Source organism: Micromesistius poutassou, assembly GCF_964030765.1.
Source record: "Micromesistius poutassou genome assembly, chromosome: 21".
NCBI classification, from domain to species: Eukaryota; Metazoa; Chordata; class Actinopteri; order Gadiformes; family Gadidae; genus Micromesistius; species Micromesistius poutassou.
The window spans coordinates 13,781,252-13,802,764 of record NC_140291.1 but is presented as its reverse complement, the minus strand read 5'-3'; the positions used below and the strand labels follow the sequence as shown (position 1 = coordinate 13,802,764).

Genomic DNA, 21,513 nt, shown 5'->3' with positions numbered 1-21,513 from the left:
CATTTTACGGTGCCAAGCATAAGCCGACCAATAAACCATTAAGACCCTGACACAGACCATGAAGACCCTGACAGACCTGACAGACTAACCCTAACCCTAACCTAACCCTAACCCTAACCATTAAGACCGTGACACAGACCATAAAGAGTTGACAATTAAGACTGTGACGCAGACCATAAAGAGTTGACGCTAACGCTGGAATAGCCTCAGCTTGGATCTGGTGATGGGCGAACAAACTTTCATGACCGTACGTCAAAAAACCTAGGATCCTTAGGGAATTGAGTGTTTTTAACAAAGTTCAAAATAGTCGCAAATCTATCCAAATAAACTCATAGGTTATTGAGGCATTGAGTTTTCATTTTTGGACTGTTGCTATAGCACCACCTTTAGGCCGATTTAGATACAATTTGGACAGTTTTATCTTGACCCATGTGCCTTGGACTATCCCAAGTTTGATGATGATTGGGTTAAGTTAACCCTGTTAACTTAAGTTAAGTTAAATTTTGACGAATTTTAGCCTCTGGCGGCCATGATGTTTTGTCAATCAACTTCATTTCACTTGAGCAGTTGAAACTTTGGTCCCCAACAGCCACTAAGTCGGTCCCGCTCAAATCAAACATTGTGTCTATGAACTGTGGTGATTTTAGTGACAGGCCACGCCCATTTGTATGCCACGCCCTATTTGAAAATATGTTGACTTTGTCTTGTTCAGAATTTGATTCTGAACAACTTTTGTATTGGAGTCAAGATCATAGGAGTCCAATTTGATGTTGATATGAGGATTTAAGTCTTTCGTGGTTTAAACCACACCCCTTTTAGAAGTCAATGGCTCATGGGTGCTTTAAAATCTATTGTACAGACTAATCTTTATGTCAGATTGAAGAAATTGGTCCATAGATGATATGGGCTAAATGATGGGCTAATTTTTTTCAAAACCAGCCCAAACTGTATGTACCCGCCTGTTACGGACCCTCTTTATTTTATTTAGTTTGTATATGCACTTTAGCACTTCCCTGCTAGTACTATTATGTGTTAAGGATTATTTTCTAACTTTCACCTGCTTCCAGCTGCTGATTGGCAATCATGGCCTACACCTGGTGGTGTAGGCTACACCTGGTGGTGTAGGCTATTTAGGCAGACGAGTTCCAGGTGGAAGCTCTCTCTCTCTCTCACACAAGGATCGGTGGTTGGGCTGGAGCCTTGCCACCTCTTCTCTTTGGTTTTTGTCTCCTGCGTGAGACTTATGATTGTCCGGCCTTTGGCCATTTAAGTCACATTTTGACTTTATGCGGGAACCTGATTAAAACCCCAATTCAGTAATTCTCGTGTCCATCAATTCATTGTTGCTCCTAGACCATGGGCCGTAACACCGCCCAATGCTAACTGTTCCAACCTGAAGTGATGAAAAGTAGCCCAACTGGGAGGAGAACAGCCAAATCTTGCAACACTGGTTAGTGTTTATGGGGAAAGCTGTTTCGATTAGCGATGGTTGTAACACATTGGGTTGGAGAGTTCAAAGTTTCAAATATCCTACCAGGTAGAGAACAAGTGGAAACATATCATTGTGGGCTAAATTGGCAATGGCTAGGGCAGAATGTTTCTCTGCTTACTAAGAGCAACCAACCTTTCCATCAGGAATCCTGAAGTAATACCTCTGGCTAATGAAATCACAGGTGGAATGTAAAGGTACTTGTTTGGAAGCTACCATCAACCGTCCCTTGGAACCATTTCCTTGCCACACCTTAAAAATAACAGAACTGACAGTTATGGAATAGCCTCAGGTTAGATCTGGTGATAGTCTTTCATGACTGTAAGTCAAATGGCTGAGGAGTTATAAGTCTTTAAAGTTTTCAATTAATTGCTGTAGCACCCCCTATGGCCCTATATGGATGAACCATATGGATTTAGCCAGGTTAACCTTGACCTATGTTTCTTTAAGTACACCAAGTTTGTGTGATGATTGACTCAAGTTAACCCCGCCTTTAGTCACCTAACATTGAGCGTAGGATTTTCAGTTAATTGTTATAGCGCTCCATATAGCCTGATATAGATACAATGATGATGATGATTGCTTTAAGTTAACCTTGCTTTTTGGCATTAAGTTAATTTTGGATGATTTTGAGCCTCTGGCGGACATGTTGTTTTGTCAATCAACTTCATTTCACTGTTAACACAAGTCACTTTGGATTAAGGCTTCGGGTTAAGCCTTTGTTTGTGGACTTTTTGATTGACAACCCCACATGTGGATTCTGGCACACAGGATGTAAAGCTCTAGGCGGGTTCATCATTTCACCTGGCTACCTCGCTAGCTGGCTACCTCAGCAGACGATGTGTTGGTCATTTTCGCTATTTATTTTTTAACACAATCTTGTATTTGTCATTGCTCATGCTCATTGCTCATGCTCATGGTTTTAACTTAGCCTATACTACCTTTGCTACCGTTGCTAAGTATGCTCAATGGATCAAATTGAGAATTTGACATTGGCTGTTTAAATGGATGAAGCTTTTTGATGTAGCTGTTTGGATTCTGAGCTGAGGGAAAGGCTTTACTGTGTCCATTCAACACCATGATGTTCACGTACAATGTACATGAACATGTGCAAAGGCAGTTTGTTAAGGGTCAACCACGAGGGCTGCTTAATTCTGACGTGCGTACAACATGAATTTAACTGGAGCAAAGGCTTCAACCATCCAGTAGGATGGTCCTTCCATGGGGGTCTGGATTATACGACAGGGCTTCATTCCCGCGCTGTAATGTGATAGATACTGTAGCTGGGAATATGTTGTGAGGGTGAGAAGATGTTGACAAGTTGCCAGTTGACTTGAGAGCTTTGAAAGCAGGATAAGCTTTTGTGTTGTTTGCTGTCACATTGTGTCTATGTGACATGTGCTTGAGGATAGATGAAACATAGGATCAAATATGTTTTATCTATTTGTAGGCTTCAGCTGGGTCACTTATAATTCCATTTCCATTTTTTCCATTTTGTTGGTACCCACCCTGGTCACCCCACCAGGACCAGTTTTTAAAAGTAAAAAGAAACAAGTTTAATAAATAATTTAATAATGTCCAGCGGTGGTTAGCAACTTTGGCATCCCCCGTCCACAGGTCACCTCTCCCGCCATACATTCGTACGTTTATTCGTTTATTCCTTACTAGTATTAATTTCTCAATCGATTCATCCAGTCAGCCATTAATTAAATATTTCATTAATCCATTCATTTGTAAATTCATCCATTCATCCGTCGATCACTATTTATTTTGCTGATGTGTCATTTGTGCCGACCGCACTGTACGACAGAGCTTGAACTGAACTTACAGGAAGTGGTTGTGAAGGGAAACAGCAAGGAAGATCACCCAGAGAGAGAGCATGCATGGCATTCTGAGAACAGTTGATCATGGTCCATACGCGAGGCTGTTTCTTAGCCGTTCTAATAATTGGTAAGTAGGCTACTATTAAAATATATGACTATTTAAGGAGTGGATTTCATTGCACTTGTTTATGATTTGTTTTGTTTATCACACAGAACAGTGTGTATCCGTGTAACAGTGTATTGTACAGTGTGTTTAATGTCTTGCGTTTGGTGGGCTTAAGTGGATTTCTTTGTAATGTGGATGAGTGGTTAATGTCTAATTTCAAAGAATGACTTTATTACAAATACTAATAAATGTATAATGAATAATGTTGCTATTACAGTTAGACCCGTTTTCCAGTAAGACAAAATCGTCACTAATGCTTCAGCCTCTTTTGGTGAGACTATTCAGATTGGATGTCTTATGTAACAGGTCATGGCCAGGTCATCGATAAGGACATCTGACTCCTTCTAGTTAGTACCGAGCCCAGGTTTAAAGTAAAAATGACCAGAGAAAAACAAAACAAGAACCATAGGCCTGTTTAAATTTGGGGTTAATGTGAACATGTAGTATGACATGGTATATTATTGTGAGAGAGCGAGAGAGAGAGAGAGAGATCCACCAGCATAGACATTGGCTCATACATTTAAATGTATAAGGTCATATAAGATAACCATTGGTAGACAGTGCATACAAAAAGAAAAGAGGAACTATTATTTTGACAAAATTACATTTCTAGAAAAGTCTTTGTCAAGCCTGTCCCGTTAACCATTTAATCAGTGTTGTTAATTTAAGTCTGATAATTCATAGCCTAGAAACACAGCCATTTTAGCCTTCACATAACAGGTCTGTTCAGGTCTGCTGCGTGTCAGGTTCTGATCTCCAGCCAGTGCTGTGTCTTTATTTCAACAACACCTTGTGGCTCTCCTGGCCTTTCTCCCCCTCAATGCAACAAAAACAGAATGGAATGACTGTTACGACACTTTGCTGTCTCTGCAGCCCTGTAGGCACAACTTGTTCAGCCATAAATTGTTTACCAGTAACTATTTCACTATGTAGTCTTATAGGCGACACTTGTTTCCAGAATGAGCAACAGGGACTTCAGATACAGGTCATTAATGTCATTAAGGTCATCAGGCCCTCAGTTTGGACTGCAGACATTGGGAGATCTAACCCTTTGTCTGGGGGTCACTAGACAGTCCCCAGAACCTCTCCCACCCCCTGAATCACATGCACTGCAGTGTACCCAGCTCCCATTTCAAGCTAAGGAATAGCGGCAAGTTGTTGATCAATGAGTGTTTACTACTCCGACCATGGTGTTATTGTTTGTATACACCTAATGTTCACAAGTCAACTTTTGAAGCAGCAACTGTTGAAGTGTGTTTGTGACATGCATGTGTGTGAGTAAGTACGTGACTTTTTCTGTGTTTTCTGCCTTTTGCCTTAGTTCCCTGTGTGTGTGTGTGTGTGTGTGTGTGTGTGTGTGTGTGTGTGTGTGCGCGCATGTGTGCGCATGTGTGTGTGTGTGTGTGTGTGTGTGTGCGCATGTGTGTGTGTGCGCGTGTGTGTGTGTGTGTGAGACATGATACCACAACATTGTTTGCCGATGCCTTTAGGTCAGTGTGTTATCTATTTCCTTTTCCTGCTGTCTGAGGTATTGCTCTATTTCCTTGCATTGATGTTGTTAATAATGATCTACTCTACACCGTGATTTTGCCTTTCTTTAGAACTTTAGAATTTTTGTTTTTTGTTTCAAAAATGTATAGTTATAGTTGTATTGTTATACTTCACCTGTAGTATTATAGTTTTTCATAAAAATGTGAGGTAGCACCAAAATGTAAACTGTTCTGCTTTAGTACTTAGGGGTGTTGAAGCGCTCTAACAATATATTTAGCTTGGTGGTATTCCTAGATATATGTTAGAATACACACTGCTGAAGGTTGTTGTAACAAAGGCCTGTCTTTCTTTTAAGATGTTGTGCTGAATGGGGTCAGAGGAGAGGATATGAGTGAGGAAGGAACCACAGGTAGGTAGAAAGAGAACTGATTGATCATCATCTCTGGATAAACCCCACTGTGGCCAATACACACACACGCACGCATGCAAGCACACACACACACTTAAATATAGTCCACTTACAAACGCATATTGACTATCTGAGCTTATTTTTATTATGACTTATTTTAAACTCAATTTGAAAAATTTAAATCGTATTGGTTTGAAATAACTAATATTGATCTAGCATGTCATCAAATCAGATGTTGGCCCTATCTTTGAGTATAGTTGATCACTGTTTATTTGTATTGGATTTCATAATCCCCCGTATGAGAAGAACACATACAAAAAAAGGAAAGCTGAATGAAATGCAAGGATTGTGGTTCATCATTCGTCTATTCTGGGAACCGAAATATTGTGCTGGACATCCCACGCAAAGAGAAAAACAGATTGTGAAAGCAAATCTCTCCTCACATTTCCCCAGATGATTCACACTTCAAGGAATCAACATGACATGACAGTTCCCTATACGCGTTTCACAACAGTGTATCAGGGGGCTAACCACAACACAACCCCCACCGTGCAATCACATGCCCTTAACCCCCCCACCCCACCTCTCTGTCAGACTTCAGGTACGCTCTGATTGGGGCAGGGATCGGGCTGTTCCTGGCTCTGTGCCTCCTGGTTGTCAAGCTGTACACGATGGGGACGTGCAAATGTCCGTGCACGGAGGCACACATGCACAACGGGGGCTAGATGCACTCATTCACAACACCTCAGGTACAGCTATGGAGTGAGGAGCTTGTGTGTGTCAGGCGAAACCGTTGGTGGTGTGTGTGTGTGTGTGTGTGTGTGTGTGTGTGTGTGTGTGTGTGTGTGTGTGTGTGTGTGTGTGTGTGTGTGTGTGTGTGTGTGTGTGTGTGTGTGTGTGTGTGTGTGTGTGTGTGTGTGTGTGTGTGTGTGTGTGTGTGAGAGAGATGGTTTTCAAATTGTGTAATCATTTTCTTATTCTTTCAATAGTCTCACACAAGACCGAGTCTCAGAGTTGAGATGTCATTAATACATATCATGCATTTTTTTATTGTTTGCAGTAGTTTTAATTTTTATATATTTTTGCACTGGAAGATTTTTATATGAATGTGCATGACATTAAACTGGAATTGATCACATACCTAATAAGCAACACAAAGATTGCCTTAGGTAATTTCCTTGTTTGAGACAATGTTTATTGATTTATTGCTGCAGAACTCATTCATTCACTCATATTCTTAATTTTTCTGTCGCTATCTCAGGCTGCATTGCAATACTTATTGCAATACTTATTGCAATGCAGAAACAGACATACAAACATACGACATGCTTTTCAGTGAACCTGGCACCACGAGACTATGCACATGGCTATGTTTATGGACAAGTCCATGTACGTGTCTCAAATGGCAGGCGGTGTGAAGGGTCAGGTGAAGTCTTGTGTAAGTGCTGCATGGGGGTGTGCTGTAGACTGTGGATGAGTGAGTGCCAGAAACTGCCTGTATTGTTTAGTTCCACTAGAGGTCACTGTTTGCCATATTACCATATCTAGCAATGCCACTACGGTTTGCCTTTTATATTTATGTATGTTTTATGTATTTACTCTAATGATATCATAACAACAACTCAAAGTTACTTGAGCATTATATTCTAATGGGGTTAGGAAAGCAATAGTTCATGAAAAGCTAGCAATTTATTTACTTATCTAAAATCCACCAATGCATAGACGAAAAATCGAAGCTGACCCACTTACTGCACGGTTCAAGATCAGACCGCTCAGTCTGACTTTTAGCACTTCTCCCTTCTCTCCACAGGGGGGCTGTGTACACCACACAGCACCATTCACATCTAAAGGAGCCGGTAAACCAGGCAGACGTGCACTTACATCACCAGTGTTTACCTCACAAGTATAACAAGGCTGACGAACAGCGACTGTGGTCTTTCATTTCCATGCATGGATTGATGTCAATGAGTTTGTCAATTAAAGGAAAGAAGTGAGATACCCAACCATTGCAGCTTACATTCCATTCCCTTATGTTGTGTCCTAAACGACTGCTTTCAAAGTAGGCCCATGTCTCTCGACTGCAGACTCTTACCATCTTGGCTAGCAACTACTCGTGTCGTCTTACCCGTGGATGTATTACGTGAACCGTTTAACTTGGGGTCACCATTTTGTAGGGGTGGGGGTCTTTTTGAAATTGTGTTTCATTTGTGTTGTTGCATTATTGTTTAAGTGTTCATTAGACTTTATAATTGCATTGTTTATGCAGCATCAAAGTGGGTTATTCTGGGGTGAACTGAAGAAGTGACGTCCAAACAAAGTTGATTATTATTATATACGAAAAAGAAAAGAATAACGAGTCAAATGAAATGCATACCGGTTTTCTTGGTTATCACGTGACAAACATCTGGAGCTGATTCGTCTTGCCTTTTTGCTTATGTATGCAGTAATGTGGCACCCAAATCCACACTTTCACATCCTTCAAGAGCTATAGGAGCCCAGGCCTGACTGCTACTACCCACAGCCCACTTCTTATTACCTTCAAATGTGACTACAAAGAAGCAATCAAGAACACACAAATCAAAGGGTCCAAACACCCTTTAAAAAGCAAATCAAGGCAACATGATGCAACCAGCATATATGCTGATGTATATATGGGCAACCAATCCCTACATTGCAATATCCCAAACAATATTTGCATACATTGCAAATACATATATGCAATATATGTATTGCATATATTACCCCCAAAATAACTAATTGTTTAAAAAACACAATAGCTGTAGTCCATTTTACAAGTTTGTGGTTTCCCAAGTGCAATGTATTTTTTTTTCTTATGCAAGTATAACAGCAGTCTAGGTTTGCTGTTCCAACAGTGTTGAATAATTATTGGTTTGGTTTCCCTTTGCAACCAGACTGCTGCGTCACCAGTGCGATAAAATGTTTCAACGCATGCATGCATCAACATGCTCTTTGGTTGAAACACCAGTATCACAGTGGATGAGGTATCTCACCGTATTGGTGATACTCACCGTATAGTAAAATGTTGAAGACATGATAATGCCTTTCCTGTTTAAAATCTGTATTTAAGCCTCTGCTTCATATTGGTTGTGTGTGAAATAAATATGCCTTCTCTCTCCAGGGTGCCTGTTTAACTGCCAGACCAGTGTCCCAGACACACACTGCTCCAAGTCTGGCTGGGCAGAGATTCACTGTCGGGTCTGGTTTCAGAGCAGACAGAAACTGATGAACAACAGACATACACACACACACACACACTTTATCTGTCATTTACTGTCTCACACACACAATAGAAGAAAAGAGAAAAAGCACACACACACACACACACACATGTACACAGTAAATCTGTCATTTACTGTCTCACACACAATGCAAGAAAATCACACACACACACACACACACACACACACACACACACACACACACACACACACACACACACACACACACACACACACACAGCCATTCACTGTCTCACACTCAAAAATGGAACACAGGCACAGCCCCCCGCCCTACCCAGTGTGTGTGTCTACTCTAGGCAGCAAATAAAGGACTGATGGGAGGGGGGTCTGTTTGCTTGCCGTCCCCCACAGCTGGAAGTGTGATTTGCCTGGCGTCGATCTCTCAGACAAACTTCCTGTTTCCTACCCCCTCGCACTTACTATTATTCACTCTCTCCGCCCCTGGTCCTTTCTCCCCCTCTCTTCCTCCATCTCAGTACCCCCCCTATTAATCATCCTTTGCCCTCTCATCATTTTATCTTCCTTTATCTCTCTCACCCTCTCTCTCTCTCCCTCCCTTACTCTCCCCCTTTCCATCTCTCACTCTCCGGTCTCCTCTAAGCAGAAAAAAAACATTTCCCACCCATTTGCCAAAAGTCAAAGCAGTAAATGCGTCTATGTGTGAGTGAGTGTCAATGTGTGTGTGTGTGTGTGTGTGTGTGTGTGTGTGTGTGTGTGTGTGTGTGTGTGTGTGTGTGTGTGTGTGTGTGTGTGTGTGTGTGTGTGTGTGTGTGTGTGTGTGTTTGCACCTCTTCCACACGTCTCGTGCCAATGTATGTTTTCACTAGAGTGCCACAAAGGAGGAGTCGGAGACCGGGGGGGCATGTGGGCGTGGCGGGGGGGGGGGGGGGGTGGGGGGTGCAGGTCCCAGGGTTAGCCGTGGACCCGCCCCTCTGGGTCAGATTACACCCGGCTGTCAGCGGACGGCCGGGAGCGGAGGAGCCGTGGAGGAACCTCCAGACTGCTTCTCCCTCTCTCAGTGGATCCATCGCGCTGGACGTTTATGGAGGCTTCAGCCGTGGAAAATGAAGATCTCCGCGGTGGTCTTTGCTCTCCTGATTAGGGTCTTCTTCCTTGGAGGTAGGGTCACTGGTGTCAATGGTGCCACTGGTATGAGAATACTTTGATTGGAGGTATTTGGTATTGAAGTCCTGAGAGGGATTCTAGTAAAGTTGAAAGATGTGTGCGTGGATACTGAGTGAAGGGTGGGCAAGGTCGCGGTTTAAACCAAACAATGTGGCAATGCGCATTTTTGTTCCTTATGTGTCTGTGTCTTCCACTTTGCTCTGTCCCAATGTCAAAATGTGGTTCTCTGTGAATCGAACATATTGAGGCATGATTCCATCTATTTCCTTCTGTGGGAGGTGGGACGGCATATGGTTTATGTATGGCTTTTTATGGCTATGGTAATGTGTTGTAATCTGTGAACTCCCTGATGTAGGGCAGACGATGTGGTTGCTAAAATGAAAGGGAGGGAGTGAGTGAGTCAAGAGGTGCAGTTAAAACAAGGGAGATAAGTTGAGAGGAAATACAGAAATAGAGGGCTATGTAGAGCATTACTGGGAGCGAGACAGAGAGAGAAATATGAAAATAACCAAATTTAATAACCAAATACAAATAAAAAGGACAGAATGGAAAGAATCCCTCAAATTTGGGTCTGATTGAATGGGTTTTCCTGCTTACTCTGTGTGGAATCAGGGTGTTGTGAAATCGTCAAGGATGGAAAAAGCAGTTAAGGGACGTGCAGCACCTCAGCGCTTCCCTCTCCTCCTCCCACACCAGTCCTCCCATAGTGTTTTACTACTCTGTTTGGTAATGGAAGTTGGCTGGAGGCTCCTAGTTTCCTCTAAATATTGTGGAAGTCATTGACCATAAAGATAGACTGCACTTATGTGAGGATAGCTTTGTATTGTCTTGGAACAAAACCAGGAAAAAAATATCATAATGGTCAAATCTTCAACTTCCAGCCAACGTTCTTTGTTTTTGGATTATCTGTTGTGGAGAAAACACAGACTTAACATGTTTGCCTTAGGTTTGTTTTTCTACCTGTATAACTGAGCACACCATATGATGTGGAGTGTAGATTTGCGTTTCGCACCGACCGGAAATCCTCAACGCCGGTTGACCCTTGACCCAAAACCCACCCTTCAAAACAATCACCTTCCGTCTCTTCTCCCTTCCAAGACGTCTGCCGCTCCATCAACGTCACCGTCACGCCCGCCCCCTTCACCGTGGCCCGGGAGGGCGAGAACGTCACGCTGTCCTGCGTCGTGTCCCAGCGCCGCCGAAACGCCGCCCTGCCCGTGGTCAAGTGGACCTTCCTGCCCGCCGCCGCCGCCGACGCGCGCCCGGAGGACGAGGTCCTCGTGGCCCGCGTCAACATGAGGAAGGCGCGTTTCTACGGCAACTACACCAAGAGCTTCGCCTGGCCCAAGCTGAAGCTGACGGTGGTGAAGCAGGGCAAGGTCTTCGACCTGCTGGTGCTGAACGTGTCCGAGGGGGACCGCGGGCTCTACATGTGCCGGGTGCAGGAGTTCAGGAAGCACCAGGAGCGCTGGAAGGCCTTCAGCAACGGCACCGCCGCCACCGAGCTGAGAGGTTGGTGGGGGTTTGGTCATTCTTTCAGTCGATTTTGTTTGGGGACGTTTTCCCTGGATTGTTGTGTATTGTGCATATCAGGAGGGTACGACCGGTATTGTGCGTCGTCATATCAAGAGGGTAGCCCGGTGTGATTGTAGCTTTCGGCGTTGAGACGCCACACAGGAACATGAACAGTAGGTGACGGGGCCTCAGAATGGGGAGGTGGAGGGAACCACGGATTCATTCTCCAGCTCTGGATCACTATGAGAAGTACAGTAGTCCCCCTCTTAGGTTGTATTATGTGCTTAGCTTCGTTATTGACATTCCTGTGTTCTTCTGCACTTTCAGGATTTGGGCACTATGGGACCAATATCAATAGTAGGTTTCAAATGTTATTGCTCGTGACAACAGAATGTGTGGAAATGATCTGACAGGAAAAGCACACCTCCACCAAACGTTGGTTTTGTGTTGTCTTTATAAACTGAGCAGATGTATTACTACTATGCCACTGCTATGTAACTAGTCTCTGGGGGGTTATTCTAAACAAATGCAATGGCCAGTCTCAATGAGGGTTTAATTTAATTGAATGACCATGAAACACATCTAAACCATATTTTGTCAGACCCCAAGTGGATGGTCCCCGCAACTTGTGGTTTGAAATGGGGAAGATGATCAAATGTTTCATCCATACACAGTAGTATTGGATTTAAATTACAGTGTAATTACAATACTAATAAAACATCCAATACAATACATTCAAGGACATACAAATGCTATTCTTCTGGCGCAATAGCATCAAGTCTCTGGAAGCAGGCCATACCCAAGTTTCTCCAGCCCACAACTGCATGACTTAATTCATCCATCTCACAGTGACTTCACTAAGTAGCTGATGATGCTGGTTTTCATTAAGGGAGGAAGAGGAGGAGGTTGTGGGCTGGTGGTGAGGGGGTTAGGGTGATGCTGTCATTGGTTAGGAACATACCTAAAGATAAAAGAGGCCTCCATCACAGTACGTCATGCGCCTTTGAAAGAGTCGTCTTAGAGAAAGTGCAGGAACGCGTTTGTGGTATTCGATGGTAATGATGGGCCCTATTGGATGACTGAGCATTCAGCAGTGTGCTAGATACTCTGGCCAAGCGTTGGTTTTGTTGGTATAGTAGCGAAGGACACTTTGAGAACGATTTTGTTTCTCGCTCCTTCTTCTTTCTCCTCCATGGTGATCCACTTACATGTGCTGGAATATGATGTGTTTGGCAACCTTCATCATGCATCATGGGGGTATATTTGGGATAGGGTATATCGACACTAAGGGATGTCTGAACGGTCTCCAGCCATTCAGTCTGATTGACAACACAACTGCCCAACCCCCCGCCTGACTATGCCAACCCCAAATTGAAAGAATGTCCTTGAAACACATAATGATCGAGCATAGCTAGAGTAATCTTTCTTCGCATCCCTACCCCCCCACTCTTCCTCTGTGAATATTAGGGGGCCTCCACTGTTGCACTTTGAACTGCAGCGTTGAAGCGCAGCTCCCCAGATGGAACTTGTTCCATGGAAAAAAGAATCCTTGACTGGGCGACATCCAGGGATGACAGCCAAGTCTGAGTCGACAGCCCCGGTAGACACGGTAGTCTCCTTCTATGAAACCTGTTGACATTGGCGGCAGCCCGAAGTATCCCTTCTCCCCATAAAAAGTAGAACACAAATACTGGGTTTAGTGAAGAAAGTCTGGAATGGGACAGGAGGTATTTGTGTGAATCACGGTGGAGTCAGATCATGTTTGTTTTTCTTTTCTTCTGGGCTGACACATTGAGTGACACGGCTCACAAGGGTGCGAGTCTTGACCTTTTGGTCCTGATGGGGGAGGCACTAGTGCTTTTCTGTAGTTTTCTTTTCATACTGTTGCTTATTTTACATTTTGAAACCTTGGGGAATATGATTTTCTTTTTTCCTTTTCTTGAATTCCAAATGACAATGTGCCATATTTTAAGATTGATATGTAACAGTAACAATTGGTATTCTGGTGTCGTTTAAGCTTACAATTTGTTTGTATGAAAGAGAAAGAATGGTTGCCTTAAAATCTCAAGGGCAGGCCTTGATCTCTTGCTCACATATGAAACATCTTACCATCTTACCTCCAACACAGTGTTTACTTTATTATAGTTGAGAGACACCAAGTGTGTGTGTGTGTGTGTGTGTGTGTGTGTGTGTGTGTGTGTGTGTGTGTGTGTGTGTGAGTGTGAGTGTGAGTGAGAGAGAGAGAGAGAGAGAGAGAGAGAGAGAGAGAGAGAGAGAGGCCGAACAAATGGCTTTCCTGTGGTCAGACCAGCAGCGGGCCAGGTGTTTCCACGGTCCAATGTAACCAGACAGACACCGGCCAACGTACACGGCCTGCTTTGTATACATCCCGGGTAGAATAGCAGAACAGGGTGGACAGGAGTGCTGCCCGACATGAACAATAATACTGCGGGATGGCTTAGACACGTGTGGGCTGCCAGAAATAGACGTTTTAAAATAAGGAACATGGGTAGGAAACGGATGTGGTGTGCGTCTTAAGAATAGAGCTGGTGACACACTGGCTTCCCTTTTCAAACTAAGTGAAAAACGTAAGGAAGAAATAATATCATTTGAGTATTCTGGTATTGCTGGATTCTAACTGCAGTGCTATATTTAGAAAATAAGTAATTTGCTTTTGTGTGTCCACTAATAGAGCAGATCACGTTTCTAATTTTGGATTCAATGTTGTGAAAATGTATTAACAATTTGACTATATGTACAATAACAAATAAGCTTGATAGCGTTTCAAACATGAAAAAACAAGGTGCAAAAGTTAAAATAAGTCATAGAAGTGAGAAAGGGAGGTCAGTAAAGGGCAGATATGAAGAGAAAGGTAAAACATAGGCTTGACTAAAAGGATTCCCCCTTTGTTTTTCGGCACTCTGTACCGAAAAACTGGACTGTATGCGGAAGAAACGCTGGCTGAGTAACAGACGGAACTGACACAGATCGCAATCCAAGCCCAGTGCAATTTAATCTATTTATATTTATAGTACTATAGTATCAGGCTTGTTGGAAGTACGCTTCTTGGTTAGAGCGTATTCAAAAGCGTCTCTGTGCGTCTTTGTGTCGGTGTGTACCGTCTTCAACCCTTCATACTGATCCGTCAGTTGAGGGTATTTGGTGGCTGGAGAGAGCGTGTTTTATAGGCAACAGTTACGGTTACTGTTTGATCTCGGGTTTCATTATTCCTTTGTGTGCAGCTGCCACATTCGACAACTGCTTTATATTGTAGCATCCCCTGCAGTTAATGCTAACACATGCTAGTATATGACACATGACAGGCTTTTTGTTGTAGCATCAGCTGCTGTTCATGCTAACATAAGCTAAATGTACAAATCTAAAATATCTTTCAAAACAAAGTGGGTCTCTTGATCTCGATGATAGCGCTTTAAATTCTTCTTGAGGTTTTATTTGTAATTGTGTAGCCCATATTTCAAACTTTGGGATCATAAGGAATGGTTGAAGCGCTGATATGGCAGTTACTATTGTTCATATTATAAAAGATTCAAGACGTCTGTGTGCTTCGCCCGTTAGCAGATGAGGGATGGATCCCAGAGGATACAGGAAACAGAAGTGGGGGCTTCCCTTGCTTGACAGGCCTTGTGCCGTGTGGCATTAAAAGGCGTCATGGGCTACCAGCACACGCAGAAGATTAAACCGTCTACATGACGATGATTTAACTAAACATTAGGGAGAGGGAACATTAATGGAGACCGCATGTGTCCAGACAAACACGGTGATTACCGACCGGTTCTGCGTGCGTTGGGATTTGGTTTATGTAGGAACCCAGAGGTTGAATCGCTAGCCATAATTCTATTGAGAAGCAGTGTATATTTTGTTTGGTTGGTTGTGAAATTTCACATTATTCTCTGACCAAAGCAGATGAGGTAGACAGCAAAGTGTAGCAAAGAACCTAAAAAGAAGCTTGGATTTCTATAATGTCCGCTACTTCAAGAGGGGAACTGAAGTACTAACGCAAGTAACACGTTATCAACGGAGCATGACATATGGTGGAGGACATTTGCCTAAACGGGCCCATGATTCACAATGAAAACACAAAAAAGAATCGGCACAGATCCAGTGCAAAGCTTGCATCTGGTTCAATGGTCATGGCTGCCAAGCTGCTAGGGAAGGCCTGGCATGGCTGTCTGCCTGTGGGATTCAGGGAGGGGCTTGTGCCTGTGGGGCTAGCCTGCCAGTCATCCAGTGGTTTGGGGTTGCAGGGGGGCGGGGGGGAGGGTTGGTAGTTCAAGGCTTTCTCGATGGGTGTCACCCTAACAAGCTGCCCCCAGCTATGCCAGACAGGACGGTGTTAACATTTGTGTGGTTGACATTAGCAAGGGCGGAGAATTGTTTGTGAAGAAGGGGTCTATGGAACTGGGAAACCCATTTTGGTTTTCAATAACCACCTCATAATTCTGAAGTTCATATAGTGCGAGGTGTTATATATATTATTATTATATTATGTGTTATATATTATGGCATAACTGTCATATTTTGTGAAACTGACTTCATGTTAGATTCACAGAGTACAGAGGAGTAAAGCATACAACTCGAGAGCCCAAACAGAGAATAGATCCATTCAATCATATGACTCATTAATCAAAGCGTAATTTCGTCATCTTGCTCAAGGGTTCGAACCCACAACTTTACCACTACAATATCCAGCCCCTTTTGACGCGATTATCCGTCATAAACTGACCGAGGATTGTCACGTTCAGCCAGCAACATTAGTTTTTCGAGTTAGAGTTCAAGGTTAGAGGTCAAAACACTGTGGCCGGCCAGTCAGTTAGCCCAGAGCAACTCAACTCTACGTCCACCTACAATTAGCTTTATTTAACCTCCGTACAGCATGTAATCAAGAAGCCACAGTGATGAACTCTCTCCCTCCCTCTAGTGCACATAGTCCCGCCCGCCAGGCCCAAAGAGAGCCTCCTGAGCTTGTTTCAAGGTAAGGCTTCATGCTTTCCTTGTTCTTTTTTTCACTGCATAGCCTTGTTGACTTGTTCATGTGTGTGTGTGTGTGTGTTTGTTGTCCTTGTTTTACAAAAATGCCCGCCCTAACCCACAGAAATTTAAATAGACAGGGAAACGTCAGTGACTCTGAGCTTGACACTGAACTTACTGCTGTGTTTTTTTTCATGTGTCTTGTTGGTGTGTGTGTGTGTGTGTGTGTGTGTGTGTGTGTGTGTGTGTGTGTTTTTGTTTGTGTGTGTGTATTTTCATTTGTGTTTTGTTGTTATGTATGTGTGTGTATTTTCGTGTGTTTTGTTGTTGCTGACTCGACTTGTTGATGTGTGTGTTTGTGTTTTTGTGTGTGTGTGTGTGTGTGTGTGTGTGTGTGTGTCTGTATTTCATTTGTGTGTTTTGAAGTTATGCAAGTGTGTGTGTGTGTGTGTGTGTGTGTGTGTGTGTGTGTATGTATTTTCGTGTGTGTGTTTTGTTGTTGTTGACTCTGAGATTGACACTGCCCTTACTGCTGTGTGTTTTGTTGTTATTGTGTGTGTGTGTGTGTGTGTGTGTGTGTGTGTGTGTGTGTGTGTGTGTGTGTGTGTGTGTGTGTGTGTGTGTGTGTGTGTGTGTGTGTTACAGATGTGTACCTCTGCGCCGTGCTGATCTGCTCGGTGGGCCTGCTGTGCATGTGTTTGTTCACCGTAACGGTGACCTGCCAGTACATACACAGGAAGCAGAGGTTAAAAGGTTAGCATCATGCTCAGCATCCTACAAGCCAAATGCCCTCTGACCTTTACACACAGCTGGCTTGTTTTCCCCTCATTTCCTCCTCAGCGCGCCGTTGTTTTTTCTTTCTATCTTTTCACGCTCAAATTTCCCACCCCAAGTCATTAGTTGCTAATCTCCTGCTCGCTCTCCATCTTTCCATCCCGTCTTTTTCCCCTTTCCTCATCCAGCATAAACACTACCAAATGCAGTGACATCTGAATTCACTTTGGGGGATTTCATGAATCGTTGGGTTAATGTTGCTTTGTGTTAGAAATACAAAGTGTTTTATTACACATCACAGAAATCCTTTTATTTATTAAATTATATATGATTTCTCTGCAGATAATTATCTACTGGTCAAAAGCCCACAGTACAGGTACGTTTAAACAACGAGAATTGATGTTGAAATAACTTATGGTGTTTATAATTTATCTATTATTGCACAATAGTAAGTAATCAAATCAATCAAAAAAATTTTTTTCATTTGCTTGCATTGCATTGCATACATATTGTATTGTGTTTTTTGACCTTTCTCAAAGTTACAGATACAAACAAAAGCGTCCTATGATCTTGTAACCTTCTCATAAACTGGTTTGATCCCAGCTCAGGAGAGACGGTCACCAGTGTGATCAGTGGGTCTCCAGCTCTCCCCAAGAAACAGAGGAGATACAGAAAGAAGAGGAGCCGAGCCCCACAAGAGGACACACCCCCGGAAATACCCGCTAAGGGTAAAGCTATTTTCTCTACGCTAAACACATGCTAGTACACGACCAACTTATGTTGTAGCATCAACTGTAGTTTCTTCAAACACATGCTTCCACACGACAGGCTTATGTTGTAGCATCAGCTGTTTTTAATGTAACATATGGCCTCATTTTGTAGCACTAGTTGCAATCAATATGCTAAAATTTGACATATTGACAGATGGCAAGACATACGTACGTCGACCCATTCGCTGGCATCACAAGGATATCTTGCAACAACTATCGTCACTAAGTCCTAAATGTGTTTTCCTGTCTGTGTGAAAGGGTCAGGCAACATGTGTGTGGTCTTCATATCCCCTTGGTCATATTGGCATACTAAACGTTGATAAACCTCATTGATTAAAACATTTGTCAAGTCACTCACTTTAGTGTTTGGTTGCTTAATTCATTTAATTAGGATAATTGGGATCCAATTTCACCAAAGATTGTGTCATTAATCATTCATGATGATGTGAGACAAAATAAAAAAGTAATAAAAAAAGGTGGTCTGTAATAAAAAGTGGTTTACACCACCCAATAAACTCTTGAGTGCACATTTAGCGGTCACTTATGTTCCACAGCCACCCCAGATCCCATTTGGACCCGAGGTCCACTTTAAGCCACTGACTTGTTTTTGATGTTTGTATTCTGTAGCTCCAATCAGAGACAAAGTGCGGATGCCCAAACTTCTAAAGCCGCAACCAAGGAAACTGGTTCTGGTGAGTCTGCTCCCGCCCCCCACCCATACCCCTGTCCTAGATCAAATCTCAAAGACCACAAAGGAGGCTTTCAGCCAGCCAGCTATTTGATTGGTCAAAGATGCGCCGTCTTCTTCTGGTAAAATGAAAAAAAGTGATATTTTTTCCATCAGTTTGATTATTCTGGAGTTTGATTAGTTTAACAAACGGAGGACCTTGTGTTTTGTGTTTTTAGTTTGTGAATAACTTACAAACTGCACAAAATACTTCATAACCAAACCTTCTAATATTAGCTCACCCTTTCTGTCAGTCTGCTTTTGAAGCACAATGTGAAAATGTAGAATCCTTACCTTAACCTCCACCTCCTCCCTTTCCCACCCATCCCCTGGCTGCAACTGGTCCCTCTTGGTCTGTAACTCCTCTCTTCCCATTCTCATCCCTCTCATTTCCCCCCCCCTCTCTCTCTCTCTGTGGGCCTTTGTTCTGTACATATGTTGTTATCATTTCCCTTTCTCATCCATCCCACTCTTAACACCCACTCTTCCTCTCCCTGGTGATCCTCTCTTCACTCTCTTCTCCCTCTCCTTCCTTATTCTCTCTCTCTCTCTCTCTCTCTCTCTCTCTCTCTCTCTCTCTCTCTCTCTCTCTCTCTCTCTCTCTCTCTCTCTCTCTCTCTCTCTCTCTCTCTCTCCACAGCCAAAGATACTGGAGGAGAGTCTTACATATGCCGAGCTGGAGCTTGTGAAGCCCATACCTGAGACCAAGTCCTCCAGCACGGGCACCGTGTACGCCCAGATACTGTTCACAGAGAGGAGACTCTGAAGGGACTTTGTTGCACCACTTAATACCTGTGTTTTTATTTCATATATATAAAAGACTGTCTATTTATAGTATGCGTTGTTGTTGTTGTTGTGTAGATGCAATTATATATCGAGTGTGTGTAACAGTTATCAGAATGATGTCATGATTGTAATTTGAACATACGTATTCTGGCCTTTTGGGCATCCTGGGATCTGACTTTACGGTTTTGAGTTGTAACTGTTGACAACTCATGTTCTAGGCTGAAGTTGTGAAGGGGGGTGGATCTCAGTCTCGCGGCCCCTGGAGCTAGCTGCAGTTACCCTGTTTCTTATCCGTTTCAACACATCTCAGCCCAGTATGTGTTTCAGGCCCTTGTTTAAAATGACCACAGATGTGGGAGGCTGATATTAAAGGCAGTGATTAGCCTCGACTCCCTCGCAAGATATCGCAAACCCGCTGTCTAGGGGGAACATTAACAGGCTGCTAGTGAAACAGACACACACACACACACACATAATGTGTGTGTGTGCCTCAATGGGTTTACATATACGTTTCTTTATGCAAACCAGGGTGTGTTGGTGATAACCGAAGATAACAAATGAAAAGACGACAAAGGCTTCAGTTAACAATAGTGGTTGAGTATATGATCACATTATTAATGAGGTTTGTACCTTTTAATTGAATGGAAGACAACAACCTCTGCTAGAATATATTTTTATCAATCAATCTTAACGCATGTCTGAAAATTCTTATGTTTCCTAACGATCAGGAAAAGTATTATATAGTATTACTACACAGAAAGGATGGGGGCATCATCGCTCTCCTATCCCTACCCCTTCCCTCCCAGACCAGAGGGCACCATGTTAGTCCCCTTCCCTCTGGCATGACTATCTGGTAGACGGATGAAATTGATTTAGAGCTTAAATGTATTTACTGGTCCCCATCGCACTCCCTTTGGCTGCGTACGATTAGGGATTCATTCTGAAAAGTACAATTTTCTTTTTTTAAAGCTACGTTTTATTTTCCTCTGTCGAATTAACTTAAGAAAACTACGAAATTCTGATTCTGAACATGGATCCAATATCATGTGTGTATCTACCACAGTTTATTAAAGATGACTAAAGTATAAAACCGTAACGAACAGTATTACAACCCCCCCACCTTTCTCTCATAATTGCTGTGAACTCCGAGGTCGGAATCATGTGTCTTGTTTTCTGCATCCATACACTACAGGGGGGAGCAGAAAAAGTAATAAAAAGTCCACAAACTGTGAAATGTGGAGAGGCCTACAAACCACGTTGGCCTTAATGGGAGGCCTCTAACTAGATCCATGTGTGTGAAGCTCCACCCTTTTTCCTCCATATCTTCCCCTCTCAATCTCTCTCGCCCTTCTGCACTCTGTAAATGACGTGCAACAACAACATTCTACTTTATTTGTCATTTATTCTGTAGGAATTTTTGTACATCTCAACAGGAAAGTGTGTATTGAAGTGTAAATTAAAAGGTAAACGTGAGTCAATGTTGTGGGGGTTGTCTCAAAGGGTTTGTATTTTTACAGATCTACTATTGTGGCTGTCTTGTATGAAACATGTCAACATGAGAAAGGCAGCACTGTTGCTGGGTTTGGGTATCTCTATGGGCCTGTATTTCAGAGCAGGAGTCATGGTTTGTTGCTAGAGTGATATATAAGTATATCATTTTTTTTTTTTTAAGTATTATGATTAGCGTGGACCAAATCCATTGTTTGACAATGAGCTTCCCCAACTGCTGCCATAGGCCACCTGTTGCTTTGTCTCATGAAGGACGCTGTGGCTGCCAGCAGACTAGCCAACGAGCAGGACTGCCAGGTAGGCTCCTTCCAACATCTTGAACGTTTCAGTCCAATCACCGAGAAACCGCTGGCGCCAAGGGCAAGATAAACAACGTGGCGTAATTTCGACAACGGTTTCTTGTTCGTTGGAGATACCCGACCGGCATTACAAGAAAGTGACTACTAGTCAAACGTGGCTCACTCCGTCCAACGGGTATTCCTCGGGTTGCTGATAGGAAGCAGGCTTTGCACACCTCGCAGCCGGCCCTAACGCGCGGTTCCCCCGGAGGCTCCGGAGCCACGGGGGGCCGTGGAGAGGGGGAGTCGGGGGGCGGGGAGCCGACGGGGCGATGGGGAGCCGTGGAGAGGGGGGGTCGGGGGGGCGGGGAGCCGACGGAGCGATGGGGAGCCGGTGAGATG

The 21,513-nt window shown here is 43.3% G+C and overlaps 1 protein-coding gene and 1 long non-coding RNA gene across 2 annotated transcripts; both read left to right on the top strand.

Moving 5' to 3' along the window:
* The first annotated feature begins 3,363 nt into the window (after positions 1-3,363).
* LOC311366581 lies at positions 3,364-7,365 on the top strand. The gene is made up of 4 exons (XR_014639579.1): positions 3,364-3,439; positions 5,325-5,378; positions 5,973-6,127; positions 7,189-7,365. It is a non-coding gene; the product is annotated as an uncharacterized lncRNA (long non-coding RNA).
* A 2,259-nt stretch (positions 7,366-9,624) lies between these two features.
* Positions 9,625-19,881, top strand: vstm4b (V-set and transmembrane domain containing 4b). Its single transcript, XM_084485341.1, has 8 exons — positions 9,625-9,757; positions 10,862-11,275; positions 16,218-16,271; positions 16,913-17,020; positions 17,384-17,417; positions 17,645-17,769; positions 18,439-18,503; positions 19,179-19,881. The coding sequence occupies exons 1-8, from the start codon at positions 9,703-9,705 to the stop codon at positions 19,302-19,304; spliced, it is 981 nt and encodes a 326-aa protein (XP_084341467.1). The 5' UTR covers positions 9,625-9,702; the 3' UTR covers positions 19,305-19,881.
* Positions 19,882-21,513: the final 1,632 nt, after the last annotated feature.

Coding starts and splice junctions, on each gene's coding strand:
- vstm4b (XM_084485341.1), top strand. CDS start 9,703: ATGAAGATCTCCGCGGTGGTCTTTGCTCTCCTGATTAGGGTCTTCTTC. Junction 9,758..10,861: donor TAGGGTCTTCTTCCTTGGAG/GTAGGGTCACTG, acceptor CTCCCTTCCAAG/ACGTCTGCCGCTCCATCAAC. Junction 17,770..18,438: donor CCCGGAAATACCCGCTAAGG/GTAAAGCTATTT, acceptor TGTATTCTGTAG/CTCCAATCAGAGACAAAGTG.